This window comes from Diadema antillarum, unplaced genomic scaffold (assembly GCF_040938485.1).
Source record: "Diadema antillarum isolate AM-2024a unplaced genomic scaffold, OU_Dant_1.0 scf00000067, whole genome shotgun sequence".
NCBI lineage: Eukaryota > Metazoa > Echinodermata > Echinoidea > Diadematoida > Diadematidae > Diadema > Diadema antillarum.
This window is the reverse complement of record NW_027270956.1, coordinates 579,181-593,087: the sequence shown is the minus strand read 5'-3', so window position 1 is coordinate 593,087 and position 13,907 is coordinate 579,181. Positions and strand designations below refer to the sequence as shown.

The following is a 13,907-nucleotide window of genomic DNA, read 5'->3' as shown; positions in this document are numbered from 1 at the left end:
AATTTTAGAAAAAAAAGAAAAAAAATATAACAGGGGATTTGAATAAATTGATTTTTAAAATTCAATATTTGTTTGGTTATTATTATAACAGAAAAGCAGGAGACCGCGATCATAAGCAGCAGCTTGACATGGATCGAATGATAAGTATATGAATTTAAAACATAACATACAGCCTGTTCTTAATAAGCCTAGGCCTAATGTGATACAGCTCTGCATATAATTTTCAAGTTGCAAATTTTAACTGTTTCAGTTTTTTTTAAAATGTAAGACTATAAGATACATACACAATGTCAAGGGCGTAAATCCGGGGGGGGGGGGGGTGCATTCCCCAAGAAATCGAGGAGGGGGGGGGGGGGACGACCTGTACAATCATCCCCCCTCCCGAAATTTGAAATAAAAAATAGAAGAAGCAGAAATGTGATTGTATCAATTTCGGCATATTGCATGACATTCTTACTCCCGCCTTCTGAGAGCTATAAACAGCTATCTTTTAGGATTATATATAGAAAATAATTTCTCAAGCGCTCGTTCGCGAAAATAGGCGTAGTAATATCGACATAAGGAATGGTCCAAACGTTGACAGCGTCAAACGATGTAGGCTTACATGTATACATGCTATGACCCGCGCAACTATGCCACCTGCAAATTATACATACGAAAACAAAAAAACAAACAAACAAACAAACAAACAAACAAACAAACAAACAAACAAATAAACAAAAATATACCGCCATGTGTTGAACCCCTCCATTTCTGAATCACTGAGCAAACGGCGATAACTCTGATGACTCAGCCAGGATACATCTAAAATGGGCATACACATGCAGGGACAATCAGGGGCGTCGATCCTGTACGGGGGTGGGGGTGCAAAGGGGCATTTACCCCGCCTGCGTGGAAATGTTGTAGATTTCAAAATGTTTCATCTAAAGTAATGTTCATCTCAATTCTCAAAATGCGAAAGCTCCTTGTTTATATGTAAAAGCATCGATCCTGGAGGACGGGGACGGGGAGGGGGCAAACATCATATCATTTTGTTCCCCAATATTCCCGAAATGACGAAATTTTTCTCGCTTTTTTGATAGAAACTGTCCAAATATTTTATCCAAAATGTGCACCAGATTGCTGTATGTCAATTCTGAAAAAACAAAATCTCTCTTTTGTGGGAAGGGGATACCCCCTCCCACACCCTCCCCCGTTCGGCCCTTTTCCAAGAGACTTACCAGTATACTTTTAGATTGAATCTAAATTAATTTTCATTTGAATTCTAAAAAGCTCCTCGTATGCAAGGCAGTCGATCCTTGAGAACGGGGACGGGAAGGGGGCAAACATAATTATCGTTTTGTCCCCCAATTATTCCTGAAATGACGAAATTGTCCAACTTTTTTGATAGAAAACTGTCCAAATATTTTATCCAAAATGTGCACCAGATTGCTGTATTTCAATTCTGAAAATGCAAAACCCTCCCACACCCTCACCCGTCTGGTCTTTTTTCCAAGAGATTTACTATACTATATAGATTGACAGATAGCCAAATGTTTCACCTAAAGCGTGCACCAGGTTTGCCATTTCAGTTTAAAAAAAAACCCCAAAAGACAGTTCCGTCGGGTGGAAGGGGGTATCTCCTTTCATTTTAACCCTTTCCCCGCTTGGTTTCACTTTAAAAACTTTATATCACTTTTGGAATTGACATATTTCCGAATTCCATCAAAAATGTGTTCACGAGATTTTTTTCATTAGTATTTGTATTTTAAGAATGCAAAAGTTCCCCTTGTATGCAGTGACCTCGATCCAGGAGGACGAGGGTGGGGGCAAATATGCCATTTTGTCCCCCAATAATTCCCGAAATGAGGAAAATTTTCTTGCTTTCTTATTTATAGAAAACTGTCCAAATATTATCCAAAGTGTATGGACCAGATTGCTGAATTTCAATTCTGAAAATGCAAAGTATCTCTCTCTCTCTCTCTCTCTCTCTCTCTCTCTCTCAATACACTCCCCGTTCGGTCCTTTTCCTATAGACTTACGACACATTTCAAAATGCAGATCTATTACTTCAATTCTAATAAATTTAAAAGTTCCCTCATCCTCTTTTCATTCAACTCTCCCATCTATTGATTGACACTTTGGGGATTGACAATTTTCGGAATATTCCACAAAAGTGCGCATTAGATTGTTCTATGTCAATCCTAAAAATGCAAAAGCTCCGTTGTGTGGGAGGGGCTACCCCTACCACGCCCTTCCCCTTCCCCTGACAACTTCCATTTATCATTTAGTAGGCCTACACATACATGTCGCACACGCGGAACAAGAGCTGAGATACCACGATTTACTCGATCAATTATCTGTGAATATTATTTTCTTATACTTTTTTGACAGAAAAAAAAATCCAAAATTTCACCAAAAATGTGCACAAGATCGATGAATTTGAGGTCTGAAAATGCAAAATCTTCCTCGTGTAAGGGGGGGGGGGGGACACCCCCCTCCCACGGTGCCAGGTAAAAATGGCAGAGGTAAAAATGGCAGGGGTAAAAATGGCAGAGGTACAAATGGCAGAGGTAAAAATGGCAGAGGTAAAAATGGCAGAGGTATTAAATAATGGCAGAGGTAAAAATGGCAGGGGTAAAAATGGCAAGGGTAAAAATGGCAGGGGTAAAAATGGCAGAGGTAAAAATGGCAGAGGTAAAAATGGCATAGGTAAAAACGGCAGGGGTAAAAATGGCATAGGTAAAAATGGCAGAGGTAAAAACGGCAGAGGTAAGAATGGCACAGGTAAAAATGGCAGAAGTAAAATGTCAGAAGTAATGAGAGCGATTTCGTCAGATATAAACGTATGAAGAGGTTTTGATTGATAACCTAGCCAGAGCAAACTGTATTTATCGAATTTTCAAATACAAATTGCAGATTTGAAGAATATTGATTGAATTATGTTTTAAAGAGATTAGAGCACTCGCATTATTCTGAGTTTGATTCAATTGCAGTGGCGTAATCTCTCTCTGTGCAGGAAATAATAAACCAGCTAAGAGCCCAGTAGGCCTATGGGAAATTACTTTTATTATTCAGTATTATTATCATTATTATTGTTATCATTATTTTTATTATCATTATTATCTATCATTATAAGGGGGTTCCAACAATGCTGCAAAGCCCTTAAACAGTACATGTATAATCCTACGTTGTTTCGCCAAATGAAGTTATCACACACACACACACACAAACACACACACACACATGTCACACACAAACCCAATTTTGGTGTAAACATAATTACACATACTCTCCCATACACACTCTTACACAAACGAATTCCGCTCACGTCCAGGCTAGTATATTGTCATTTTTTTTTTTCAGTTTTTGAACTGTTTAGTGTAAAGAAGTGAAGGGGACATAGGGTAGTTGAAGCAAACCGCTAATTTTTCACCTGTTCAATATTATTTTCTCACATTCAGGTTTCGTAGGAGCCTATTTATCTCACAAGGCCTGATCACGACATCCGAATGTAGAAGTAAAAATACAAAACGCAAAAAACAAACTACAGCAGATGTATCGGCAGACATAAGTAAGCTCTTGCAAAATATTTTATTACATTGTTCAAGTATCACATGGCGCAAAAACAAATATCTCGAAGTTAATGAACACTTTGTGGTCACTTTACAAACTTATGACTATTAAAACTGGAGACGAACTTTAGCAATAAACTGTTCTAGTGAGAGTAAAAACTGATAGTTTGCCATGGGATTTCTTTCAATCATTGTTGAACGAATCCGCAGGCGAAAAAAATTTAGATGTTTGATGCCTTTCAAACTTTATAGCTGTTGCTTCAATGTCAGATTCCGTTATGTTGTCAACATGGTGTGTTGCTAAAGATTGGTAGATTCAGCCACCGAAAATGACGTTGTTCCCTCGTTATACAACAACAGTAAGAAAATCCAATTCAATCCCATTCAAGTAGATTGAAATCACCGCCTATGACTACCATTAGATCGCGATTCAATTTACACAGCCATCGCTGAAGCTTTGCAAGACTCTCTTTACATGTGCCGAGGGGAGAAATGTAACACTGCGCTATTAAATTTCTCCCAGTGGTAACAGAAACAGTAAAAGATCCGTGCCAATTTTTCATACCTGCATGTCTGTTATCAAGCAATTTTATTTTCAAAAGTTTGCACACTTTTAAAAATACTTATTAATATAGTATAGGACCTTCTAGATCTAAAGTGAGTTTGATATTTTACTGACAAGATACCTGTAGAGCTGTATAGTGGTTAATATGTCCATTTTCAGGTGTACCGAGGTTCATCTTTTTACTGATATATTATCGGATTGTTGACTGGCCGAGCATTTTTCAAGTTACATGAGTGTCCCATATTTCTTCCCGTGTCCCATTTCTCCCCGGTCTCCCCCGTGCTTTGTTTCAGGAGAAGAAGGCACGAAAAGCGCGTATTGCTAGAAAGGTGTCAGAAACATGAAGAAAAAAAAGAATCTCTGTCACTTTTACCTCGTCCTCTTGCATTTCAACGACTAAATTTTTATCAATGGCGTTTTTATCTCTAGCATTTTGACCACTGACATTTCGACCACTGACAACTTTACCTCTGACTGCCATTTTTACCTCTGCCATTTTTAACTCTGCCATTTTTACCCCTGCCATTTTTACCCCTGCCATTTTTACCACTGCCATTTTTACCCCTGCCATTTTTACCACTGCCATTTTTACCCCTGCCATTTTTACCCCTGCCATTTTTACCTCTGCCATTTTTACCTCTGCCATTTTTACCTCTGCCATTTTTACCTCTGCCATTTTTACCTCTGCCATTTTTACCCCTGCCATTTTTACCCCTGCCATTTTTACCCCTGCCATTTTTACCTCTGCCATTTTTACACCGAACCCCTCCCACACCCTTCCCCCGCTCGGTCGCTCCACTCCCTCGCACAGCCAACTCCAAGCCCCCCCCCCCCCCCCCCATCGTGAAACGGATCGACGCCCCTGCCCCTCCCATCCCTTCTCTCTCTTGTTCACTCCGCTCTCTCTCACATATTTTCCATATTTTGCCCCACCTCCTAGGCGTTGAAATGGAACAATGCCCTGGGGATGATTGCTTTAATTGACTTAAATCAAGAAAAGTGAGAAACACAATAGCTATAGGGAAATATCAATATACTACATTATACATTCAAAGAAATGGATATGCATATTACCATTTTTATTGATTTCATTTCTGCATTATGTGCAGTGCGACGCTATTATTATACGTTTTTGAAAAGCGGGGGGGGGGGGGGGTGTCAAAATCGTCTGTCAAGAAAAAAAAAAGAAAAGAAAAGAAAAGAGGACAACAACAAAAAAGTCTTCATGTTTCTGAGGTGTGATTTTCGGCCGAAAGTCGGCTGACAGCACAAACAACACAAAGACAAAAACAAAAGGTCTTCATATCTTTGCTGCCACTTCCCTTCCACCAAATATTTCATGCACAAAAAGTGAGGGATGCAAACATTCGATCCCTGTAAATTGGGGGGGGGGGCAGCTCCCCCAAAGCCCCCCCCCCCCCCCCCCCACACACACACACACTGTGTTGCGCCGGTCCGGTTGTGGGCTTGTAATCGTGATTGTATGTGATGGTGACTTTCGCCGATCACCTCCCCCCCCCCCCTCCCCACTCCTCGGTACGGATTTACGTCGTTAGATACATCAGGGAGGTGTCGTCTCACCTCCCTGGATATACATGTAGATAGATGGGGGAACAGGGCCTACTCTATGTACGGGAAAGACAAGATTATATGATCATACGATTTTTAAACTGCTACTTAGCAGTTTAAAAGTAGTGTGATAAACATGCATCTCAAACGATTACACACACTGGTATAATTTCCAGTGATCCACTAAACAATGCACCAGTTCCAAGTGAAATTGAGTATAAGAATACTCAGTATAGGCCCACTTTTGGACTTAGTTGCCATGTTTGCAAGATTGTAAGATTTTATTAAACTCTATCAACCCCCTGCGATTGGGAGTATGAGAGTTTCTCAAGAAGAACATTAAACAATAATGAATAAGTGTGTAAAAAATGAACATAATAATGAATATGTGTATAAACTATAAAATGAACATGTATACAATAACTGATACAATTGTTTGCAAGTAGTGAACTCATTATTATCTTAAAAAACACTATAAACTAATATATTATTGTTGTGTTTCATTGCATTGTTAAACGCACTGGTTGTTTAACCATCCTGCAATGGTAACTGTATTATTATAACAAAAGTTTCATCAATAAATGATTCAGAGTAGTACAACATTACTATTCTAATGAATTTTACATGTTTTTTTTTTTATTGCACCCTTTATCTACACTAAACAATCTACCCAAGTGGTAAGCACAAGATTTAATGAAACATTGTTTTGGTATGTACACCCAAGGAGCGTACCTCCTTGGTACGCCTGCCTTTCTGTACTGATAGAGAAAGGACACGTGATTAAAATTTAATAATGGAACTCATCTCCAACTTCTTTCAGAGAACATAAATCATCATTCACTCTCGAGAAAATTATTGATGGTTATTGATAGGTAACCTGTTAGACCTGCGTCTGAATGTTAATTGTTGCATCAGAGTTAGGAAATATGTCTCAAAACCTAAGTCTTGACGATTTGACCATGTTGCTGCATGCATGCCAATCTTGTTCTGATCCCATCACGGGGCGGGGGCGAGTGGCTCAGCTGACGTTGCCATTGGCTGCACGACGCCGTCGATCCGAGAGCTGCATATGCTGATACTGTGGTGCAGGTGTAGCATTAAGCGCAGGACCCTCCAACGTTACATTATTCACGTTGCTATGATGAGATCTTTTGAAAGTTTCGGTGAGAATGTCGTCAAAACTGAAAGGAGGGCTAACGGAGAAGGTAAATGTAACGTTAAATGCATTCAATTGTGGAAACAAACCAGGTGTAGAAACTATATCTCATTAAACAGCGCTGAACGTAATCGACACACAACAGTCCCATACGTTGATATTGGTGAGGGGCATTTTTAGGCATCCTGTTCAAACAAAGACAAACCAACAAAATTCACCCCAGAAGGTCTAGACCTAGCTAAACTGGTGATGCCACATTCTGTACGGTATTTTGATAGCAGGTCGGTATCATTTTCCTTGGGCAGTCCGACATGCACATATTATGGGATGAATATTAAGTGAATAAATGAATTTTAAGAGTAGATCATGTACACTGTAGACAATGTCCATGACATGATAATAATATTCTACAATAAAAAATGGCCATAAAAAATACATGTCAACAAAGTCAAAGACATTTACCAGGGTACCAATATTTGGTAATAAGTATCAGTATTAGTGTAAGTATTAGTAATAATGATAATAATACTAAGTAGAAGTACAATGTATTAATCAATTTTCCCATCATGTTATCTGGTTTATTGGTAGGCATTGGTACTAAAACTGGCAAAATACCATTCCACACACAAGTGTTTATTAAGCCCTTTACGATAGTCATAATATTGAGCTATAAAATGTAGAATATGGTCTAGACAACATCCAGGTGATGTAGGCCTACATATCCTGTTTCTGTGAAATGTTATTATTTTGTCAGTGCAGTGGTTCTGTGACCTAATTAACTGTACACCAAAGATAACAATAACATACTCGGGTAGTATCCTCAATAATTCTATTATGAATTTTACTGACTTGGTAAATTGCAAAAACAAAGCAAAAAAAAAAAAAAGCATTTCAGCATTGATGTGCCATCGTGATAAATTGCATCTTTGTTTTTGAATATCATTCCATGATATATCGATAGAATGTTTTGAAATAGTCATAAAAATTCTTACCATATCCCATGTTTGCATGACTCACTTGCAGGTGGAGGAGATCAAACGCATGCAGGCAAATTGGATGCGGGAACGATCACTCCAGATCGATGATGAGGAAAGCAGCCCAAAGGTGGTAGACATAGCGCCCTCTGTGGCCAGACCCAGTAGGGACAAGGGCACCAAGACATCTTCAGCGGCAAAGAAACAAGGTACATGTAGTGTAGCAAGGAGTTGGTCTGTCTATTATGCATTCTGTGCTTTGTTTGTACAGGAACCTTAAGTGTGTTTACATATGGTGTTAGCTCTCCGTAAGAAATAATGTTTTCAGTTCTTCAGCTCAGCTTGGTAGCATTTCTTGGGTGGTTTGTTTGTTTGTTTGTAACAAGAAGTCACCAAATGCACTAGATTTATCACATCTTTGGAAAATGATTGATATTGCAGATTAGAAGTGTGACATTGTCATTCATTGTTTTCAACGATAATTTTTTGTTCCTAGACATGTTATCATGGACCGTTGGCAGTAATGCCACAAAAAAGAAAGCAGCAGCACCATCAACAAACAGGACAGCCAAGACCCAACAGAGTTTGCGAACAAGGTCTGCCTCCCCAGTTCGCAGTGGCACAAACTCTTCGAAGAGCACCCCCTCTGGTGCTCACAGGAAGGGAAACTCTCGCCCTTCGAGTGCGAGGAGCAATGCTAGCGAAGGGTCACGCCCACCTTCGGGAAGGAATGTGTCCCAGGGAGAGAGGTCAAAGGTGAAAGAACATCATGTTGATTCTAAAAAATCGATGAAAAATGAGTATAAATCAGAACATAAAGCACATCATAGCATGCAAAATGATAGTCATGTCAGCTCATTACACAATACAGAGTTAAGCAGGAGGAAAAATCGTGAAGTGACTCAAGAAGAGTTTGGAAATACTTTTCATAGATTCAGCTCTGAACCAGACTTAACTGTGTCACAAAGGTCAAATGCACTCTTGGAACAAGAGACAAATAATCCTTGGGAGGGAAATATTTCTGGAAGACAAAATGGAGAGTTTGAGATAGACCACCATGATGTCAACCGATCAGGGAATGGCAGGACTCAAACCGACCAATCAGAGAATAGCAGGACAGAGACTGACCTATCAGGCGAGAGGCACAGACAGGTGTCCACCATTGATCCGGACGCCTTCGACAGGCTGGCGGACCAGATAGCGAGTCGTGTCAAGGCGGAGATGAGAGAGGAACGGCGGGACGTGATGAATCGAGTCGGGTACACCTCTAAGAGTATCCTGCTGGATGACGACGATGATGAACATGCTGGCAGTGGGGAGAAGATTGAAGCTCATCATTGCAGTAAATGCAAGCAGCTCATGGTGGGTTGATCATCCAAATACGTGTAGAAATGTCTTGGCTTAAGGAAGGATCATACGGTTTTATGTCACATTCATATCTTATGTATTATCACTCTTTTATGAATTACAATTCAATGGTATAATGCCTTTAACCAAAGAATGAAGTAAGTTCCTGTGATAAGTGGATCTCACTTTTACTCTTCTGTCTGCTTTTAGAATCATTGAACTGGAACAAATTACTTATTGATTTATTGTGCTGTAATATCTATTTGCCTCAAAAAAGCCTACTCTATCCCTACAGGTGCATGGCCAAAGCTGCAGATTATTGAATACAATATCATATACATTATTTCATAAGAAAATATGTGATTTTTAGGATGCACTCAGTAAGTTCTTGTGGATTTATTCTGCCTGTCATATGATCATTGGTACTTAAATAATTTTGTGCGTGTGCACAGTTTTTTAATAGATTTTGACTTCAGAAATCTACAAAACAAAACAACAAGGGATTTCATTGTAGTACATGTAACATTCTTAAACTTGCTATACGGGCTTAATAAAAGTCAAGCATTAATACAGGTCATGTGAAACAGGACAATTATCTGAATTTTTATGACAAAAGGTGGTTCTATAATACAGGTAGTGAGGTAGAAACTCTATTCATGAGGGGCGCAAATAGTGCAATGAGAGAAAAAGATAACTGCTTTTCTGTAAAGTTGCTTTCATTTTAGCCATTATTGTAGAGATAAATATGATTTTCATTTCTTATTGTCCTATTATATACCATTTGCAGATTGCCCCAGACCACTCTCCGACACTTCTAATCCCGTGTGGCCACACATTTTGTGAGGCTTGTGCGGAGGACAGGATCAAGTGCCCTACGTGTAGAACGAGAGGTAACAAGAAGTATTCATCTCCTTTTGGTAGATAATGATGATGTATGTTTCGTCTTACACTGTATGTGTCTTACATAAAATCATGAACATGGCAATGTGTGGCTACTGTAACAGCTGCTATTTATTAGTACAAATACTTTGGCTACTGAAGAGGTCACAAACATTTTGGCAAGATGCTGTTTTTGCGATTTTGCATCGAGGCTAGTATCGTAAATGCACTGTTGCCTATCTGTTCACTCCGTCACTTTACTGCATACCTTCTGGTATACAGGTTTTTGTTTTTGTTTTCTTTTGAATAGTTTCCAGTATATTTCATATCATGTCTCAGACTGTTCTTTAAATCAAACCCATTTTGTGTTGGATAAAACTTTTCAGTGACTTCAACAACACTAAACGCCACCCTCCAAGACATCATATCTGCCACCTCTTCGAGTCAGCGGGGTGGGGCACATCCACGTGTGACCCCGCCCCGTGCAGCATCCAATCACGATGGCCCACCTCGAGAGAGTGGCAACCGCACCCAAACACTTCCGTCCAATCATCAGATAGCAGCTGCAGACCAGAGAACTCGGGAATACACGCCTGCCAAATATGCAGATGGACCGCCAACTGGTGGGCGTGTCCAAGCAAGGACTCAGGGGGGTGTGGAACATGGGAGCAAGGGAGGGGCAGGAGGTGCAAGGACTGAGGGTGGGGGTGATGCGGGGAGATTGGGGGAGAGGGGACGGGGCGGAGCTGCCAAGAGGAGGATAAGTCCCGAGGAGGAGGCCAGAAGACTTGAAGATGAGTACCAGTCGCTAGGGATACGATGTGAGGCCCTGGAGAGCGAAGAGGCGGACGTTCTGCAGAGGGTGGAGGAACACAATACAGAGATTGCACAGCACAAGGTATTCTTTGATGGCACAATGCTTCAATTAGAATTGTTATTTTGACATGTGATTTGTATCAAAGATATCTCTATAACTTACTGTTCATTTTCTCACTTATGTTTAATATTTTTTGTTTTCCACTTTGCATTACACTGCCTTGTGCATTTGTGTTTTCCCATAGATAATCAAGCAAAGATGTCTTTTCTTCACTTTGTATGTTTATCCTAAATCTTATGCTGTCTTATGTTTTCTTGCAATCCTTTTGCATAATATCTTTTAGGCTGTTTGAGCATTTATCTTTTCCTCATGTAACAATATCAGATTACTATTTGCAACTTAATGTACCACAATAGTTTACAGGTATATTCTAAACTGATTCTTATACCATGCAGAAAACAATAAATCAAGTCAAAATAAATCAGTCACTCCAGAAACAGTGGTATCTCTAATGTTCTGGTGCAATGCTTACCATTACTTGTTGCTCTTTATCATTCCTCTGATGCAGCAACAAATGAGCAACATTGTCCAGAAGCAGCAGCAGCTGAGAGACGAGATCAAGAGCCTGGAGGAGAGACTAGCCGGTCTGGAGACCCACCGGCAAGAGTACCGTCACCAGGTGGAGGACGCCGAGGACCGGAAGAGGGAAGAGCTGGACCAGCTGGCCATGGTCCGCACCATGCTACGGGACATGCAGAGGAACAGGGAGAGGGTGAGAGATACTAGACGGCCCCCATCGGCTAGCCCCGCCCCTCTAGCACTCCACACATTCCCTCACCCTGCTTCAGATCTTTGTCCATCCCTACTATTTTTCCTCTTTACGTATTCCTTCCAGTCAACCATGCAACTGTAGGTTTGTGACCCAACTAACCTGTGACCCATCCACACTTATGATCCACCCTACTTGACTCCCGTAGATACCCCAATAAATGTCCCCCATCCAATCTGTTCCCCATCCTCACTTATGATCCACCGTACTTGACTCCCCTGTACCTTGATAAATATTTCTCATCCAACCTGTTCCCCACCCATCCTTTCCCTTCTTATTCCCCCACCATTACATGTATTATGCTCCACCCTACTCGACCCCCTGTACCCTACAAATATCCCCCACCCTACCTGTTCCCCTACCTCAGCCTTTCCCCTCTTATTTCCCCACTCTTAATACATATGCTCCACCCCACTTGACCCCCCCTAGCAGTACCCTACCAATATCCCTGTCCCACCTGTTTTCCCACCCCACCCAGCTTTATTCCCACCTTCTCCTACACCCTCCTCTACACCTCTCCCTTCTCAACTCCCCTATACCTTGCCTATCCCTGCATTCATCCTGTTCCCCATCCAATCTGTGTTCCCACCTTCACCCATGCTCTACCCTCCTTGACTGATTCCCGTATCCCACCTATACCCTCTCCAATCAAATCCTAGTTTGAATTAAACTACCCTCTATCTTTGTTGAACATTTTGGTTTAATAATCCCTTTCTTACCCTTGCCAAATGTCACTGATTTGTTATTAATTCATGTTATCAGGGTGTACTATCCCTGACAAACTTGTTGACTCTATTTCTTAGTTTCCTCTTAATGCCAATGTATTACTCTCCTTGAAAATCTGTGGTGTAACCAAATTCTATTTTCACTATGTCAGTTGCCATGTCTGTCTCTCTGGTTTTGCATCTGTGCATCCCAGCCAAGGCAACTGTAAAGAAAAGTTTTGAAAGTATTTTGTGAAAATCATTGTTTGTTTGAGGTTGTTATCATCATTACTGTTCATTTCTGTACAAGACCCAACAATTCTGCAGCTTTGGGACATAGTTACCAAGGGATCTTCTCTGTCTGCCCATGGTTTTCACTGATCATTGACATCTACATACCACCTGTCTTGTATTATTTCAGGTAAAGATGTCGGCTAGGAAGCTCAACCTTTCTCTGGATTGAAAACAGACCCCTGTCCAGAACCATCACCAGCAGGATGCCACGCATCGCCATTAGATGTCAGTTTTGGTAGAAAACTTTGCCACAGAACATTCTCCATGTTCAAAATTGCTGTTTGATATTTTGATGACCACAGTACTATATAAAACACAAGAATGTTAACAATTTTCTGACCATGCATGTTGGACATTTCAAATTGGAAATACTACCAAGAGTGCGCTGAATGGCCACCTGTTACTTTCTGATGAGAAGGGAGGAAGCAAAAGTATTTTGGAGCACCAACACGTGGAATCAAGCTAGAAATATATCACTGTTCAGTGTTGAGTTTACAAATCTGCTTGCAGGGGAAGTTGCCCGTACATTGCAGAGTTCTCTGGCTGGTTCAGAGATTTTGATTTTGAAAGTCACATGGCAAATGCTGCCTATCATTCTATGTGCATTGTAATCATGGACCTACTATACATGGACTAGAAACGAAGGTCTTTCTTTGATCTCATCATCACTGCCGCCACCTGATTATGTGTATCTTAATGAGTACATTCAGGTGCTTGGATAATGACGATTGTGCAATCGTGCATCGGCACTGACAAAAGAACCATTTCCCTCGTTGCGGTTTTATTTTGCTGAGGTACCTTTTCAGACTCAACTGCCTTTGAATAAACACCGATGAAAGGGAGCAGCAGTTTTCCTGCCACAAAATTTAAAAGTACTGAAGTGGACACTTGTGGACAAGCATGTAACATGGCTCAATGATAGGACATACATGTCATCTACGGTTACTGCCCATGTTTACTCTGGAACAATGTGCGAAAAATGGGGAAAATTAGATTACAAATCACAACCAACCTGTCAAAATAATTGCTTTCTCTTGCAAAGTATGCGCATTTCGCAAATGAAATTACTTGAGCGATAATTTCCCAATGTACACTACAACTGCACATGCATTTTTCTTGATTTAAGAGAATTACTATCTTCTGCGCATGTAGTTTTTAGATTTCTTGAAGCGTCGTCTTGTTTTTATCCAGACTGGTTGTCGGCGGTGATAAGATCAAA

The 13,907-nt window shown here is 40.5% G+C and overlaps 1 protein-coding gene across 1 annotated transcript; it reads left to right on the top strand.

The window, feature by feature from the left end:
* Positions 1 to 6,857: 6,857 nt before the first annotated feature.
* LOC139716592 (uncharacterized) lies at positions 6,858 to 12,857 on the top strand. The gene is made up of 7 exons (XM_071628120.1): positions 6,858 to 6,893; positions 7,868 to 8,027; positions 8,315 to 9,180; positions 9,953 to 10,055; positions 10,431 to 10,942; positions 11,430 to 11,633; positions 12,816 to 12,857. The coding sequence occupies exons 1-7, from the start codon at positions 6,858 to 6,860 to the stop codon at positions 12,855 to 12,857; spliced, it is 1,923 nt and encodes a 640-aa protein (XP_071484221.1).
* The last annotated feature ends 1,050 nt before the right edge of the window (positions 12,858 to 13,907 follow it).

Bases quoted from the DNA above. Each gene is read 5' to 3' on its own strand.
- LOC139716592 (XM_071628120.1), top strand. From the start codon at position 6,858: ATGTCGTCAAAACTGAAAGGAGGGCTAACGGAGAAG. The intron at 6,894-7,867 runs GTAAATGTAACG...ACTCACTTGCAG, and splicing joins AAGGAGGGCTAACGGAGAAG to GTGGAGGAGATCAAACGCAT. The intron at 10,943-11,429 runs GTATTCTTTGAT...CCTCTGATGCAG, and splicing joins CAGAGATTGCACAGCACAAG to CAACAAATGAGCAACATTGT.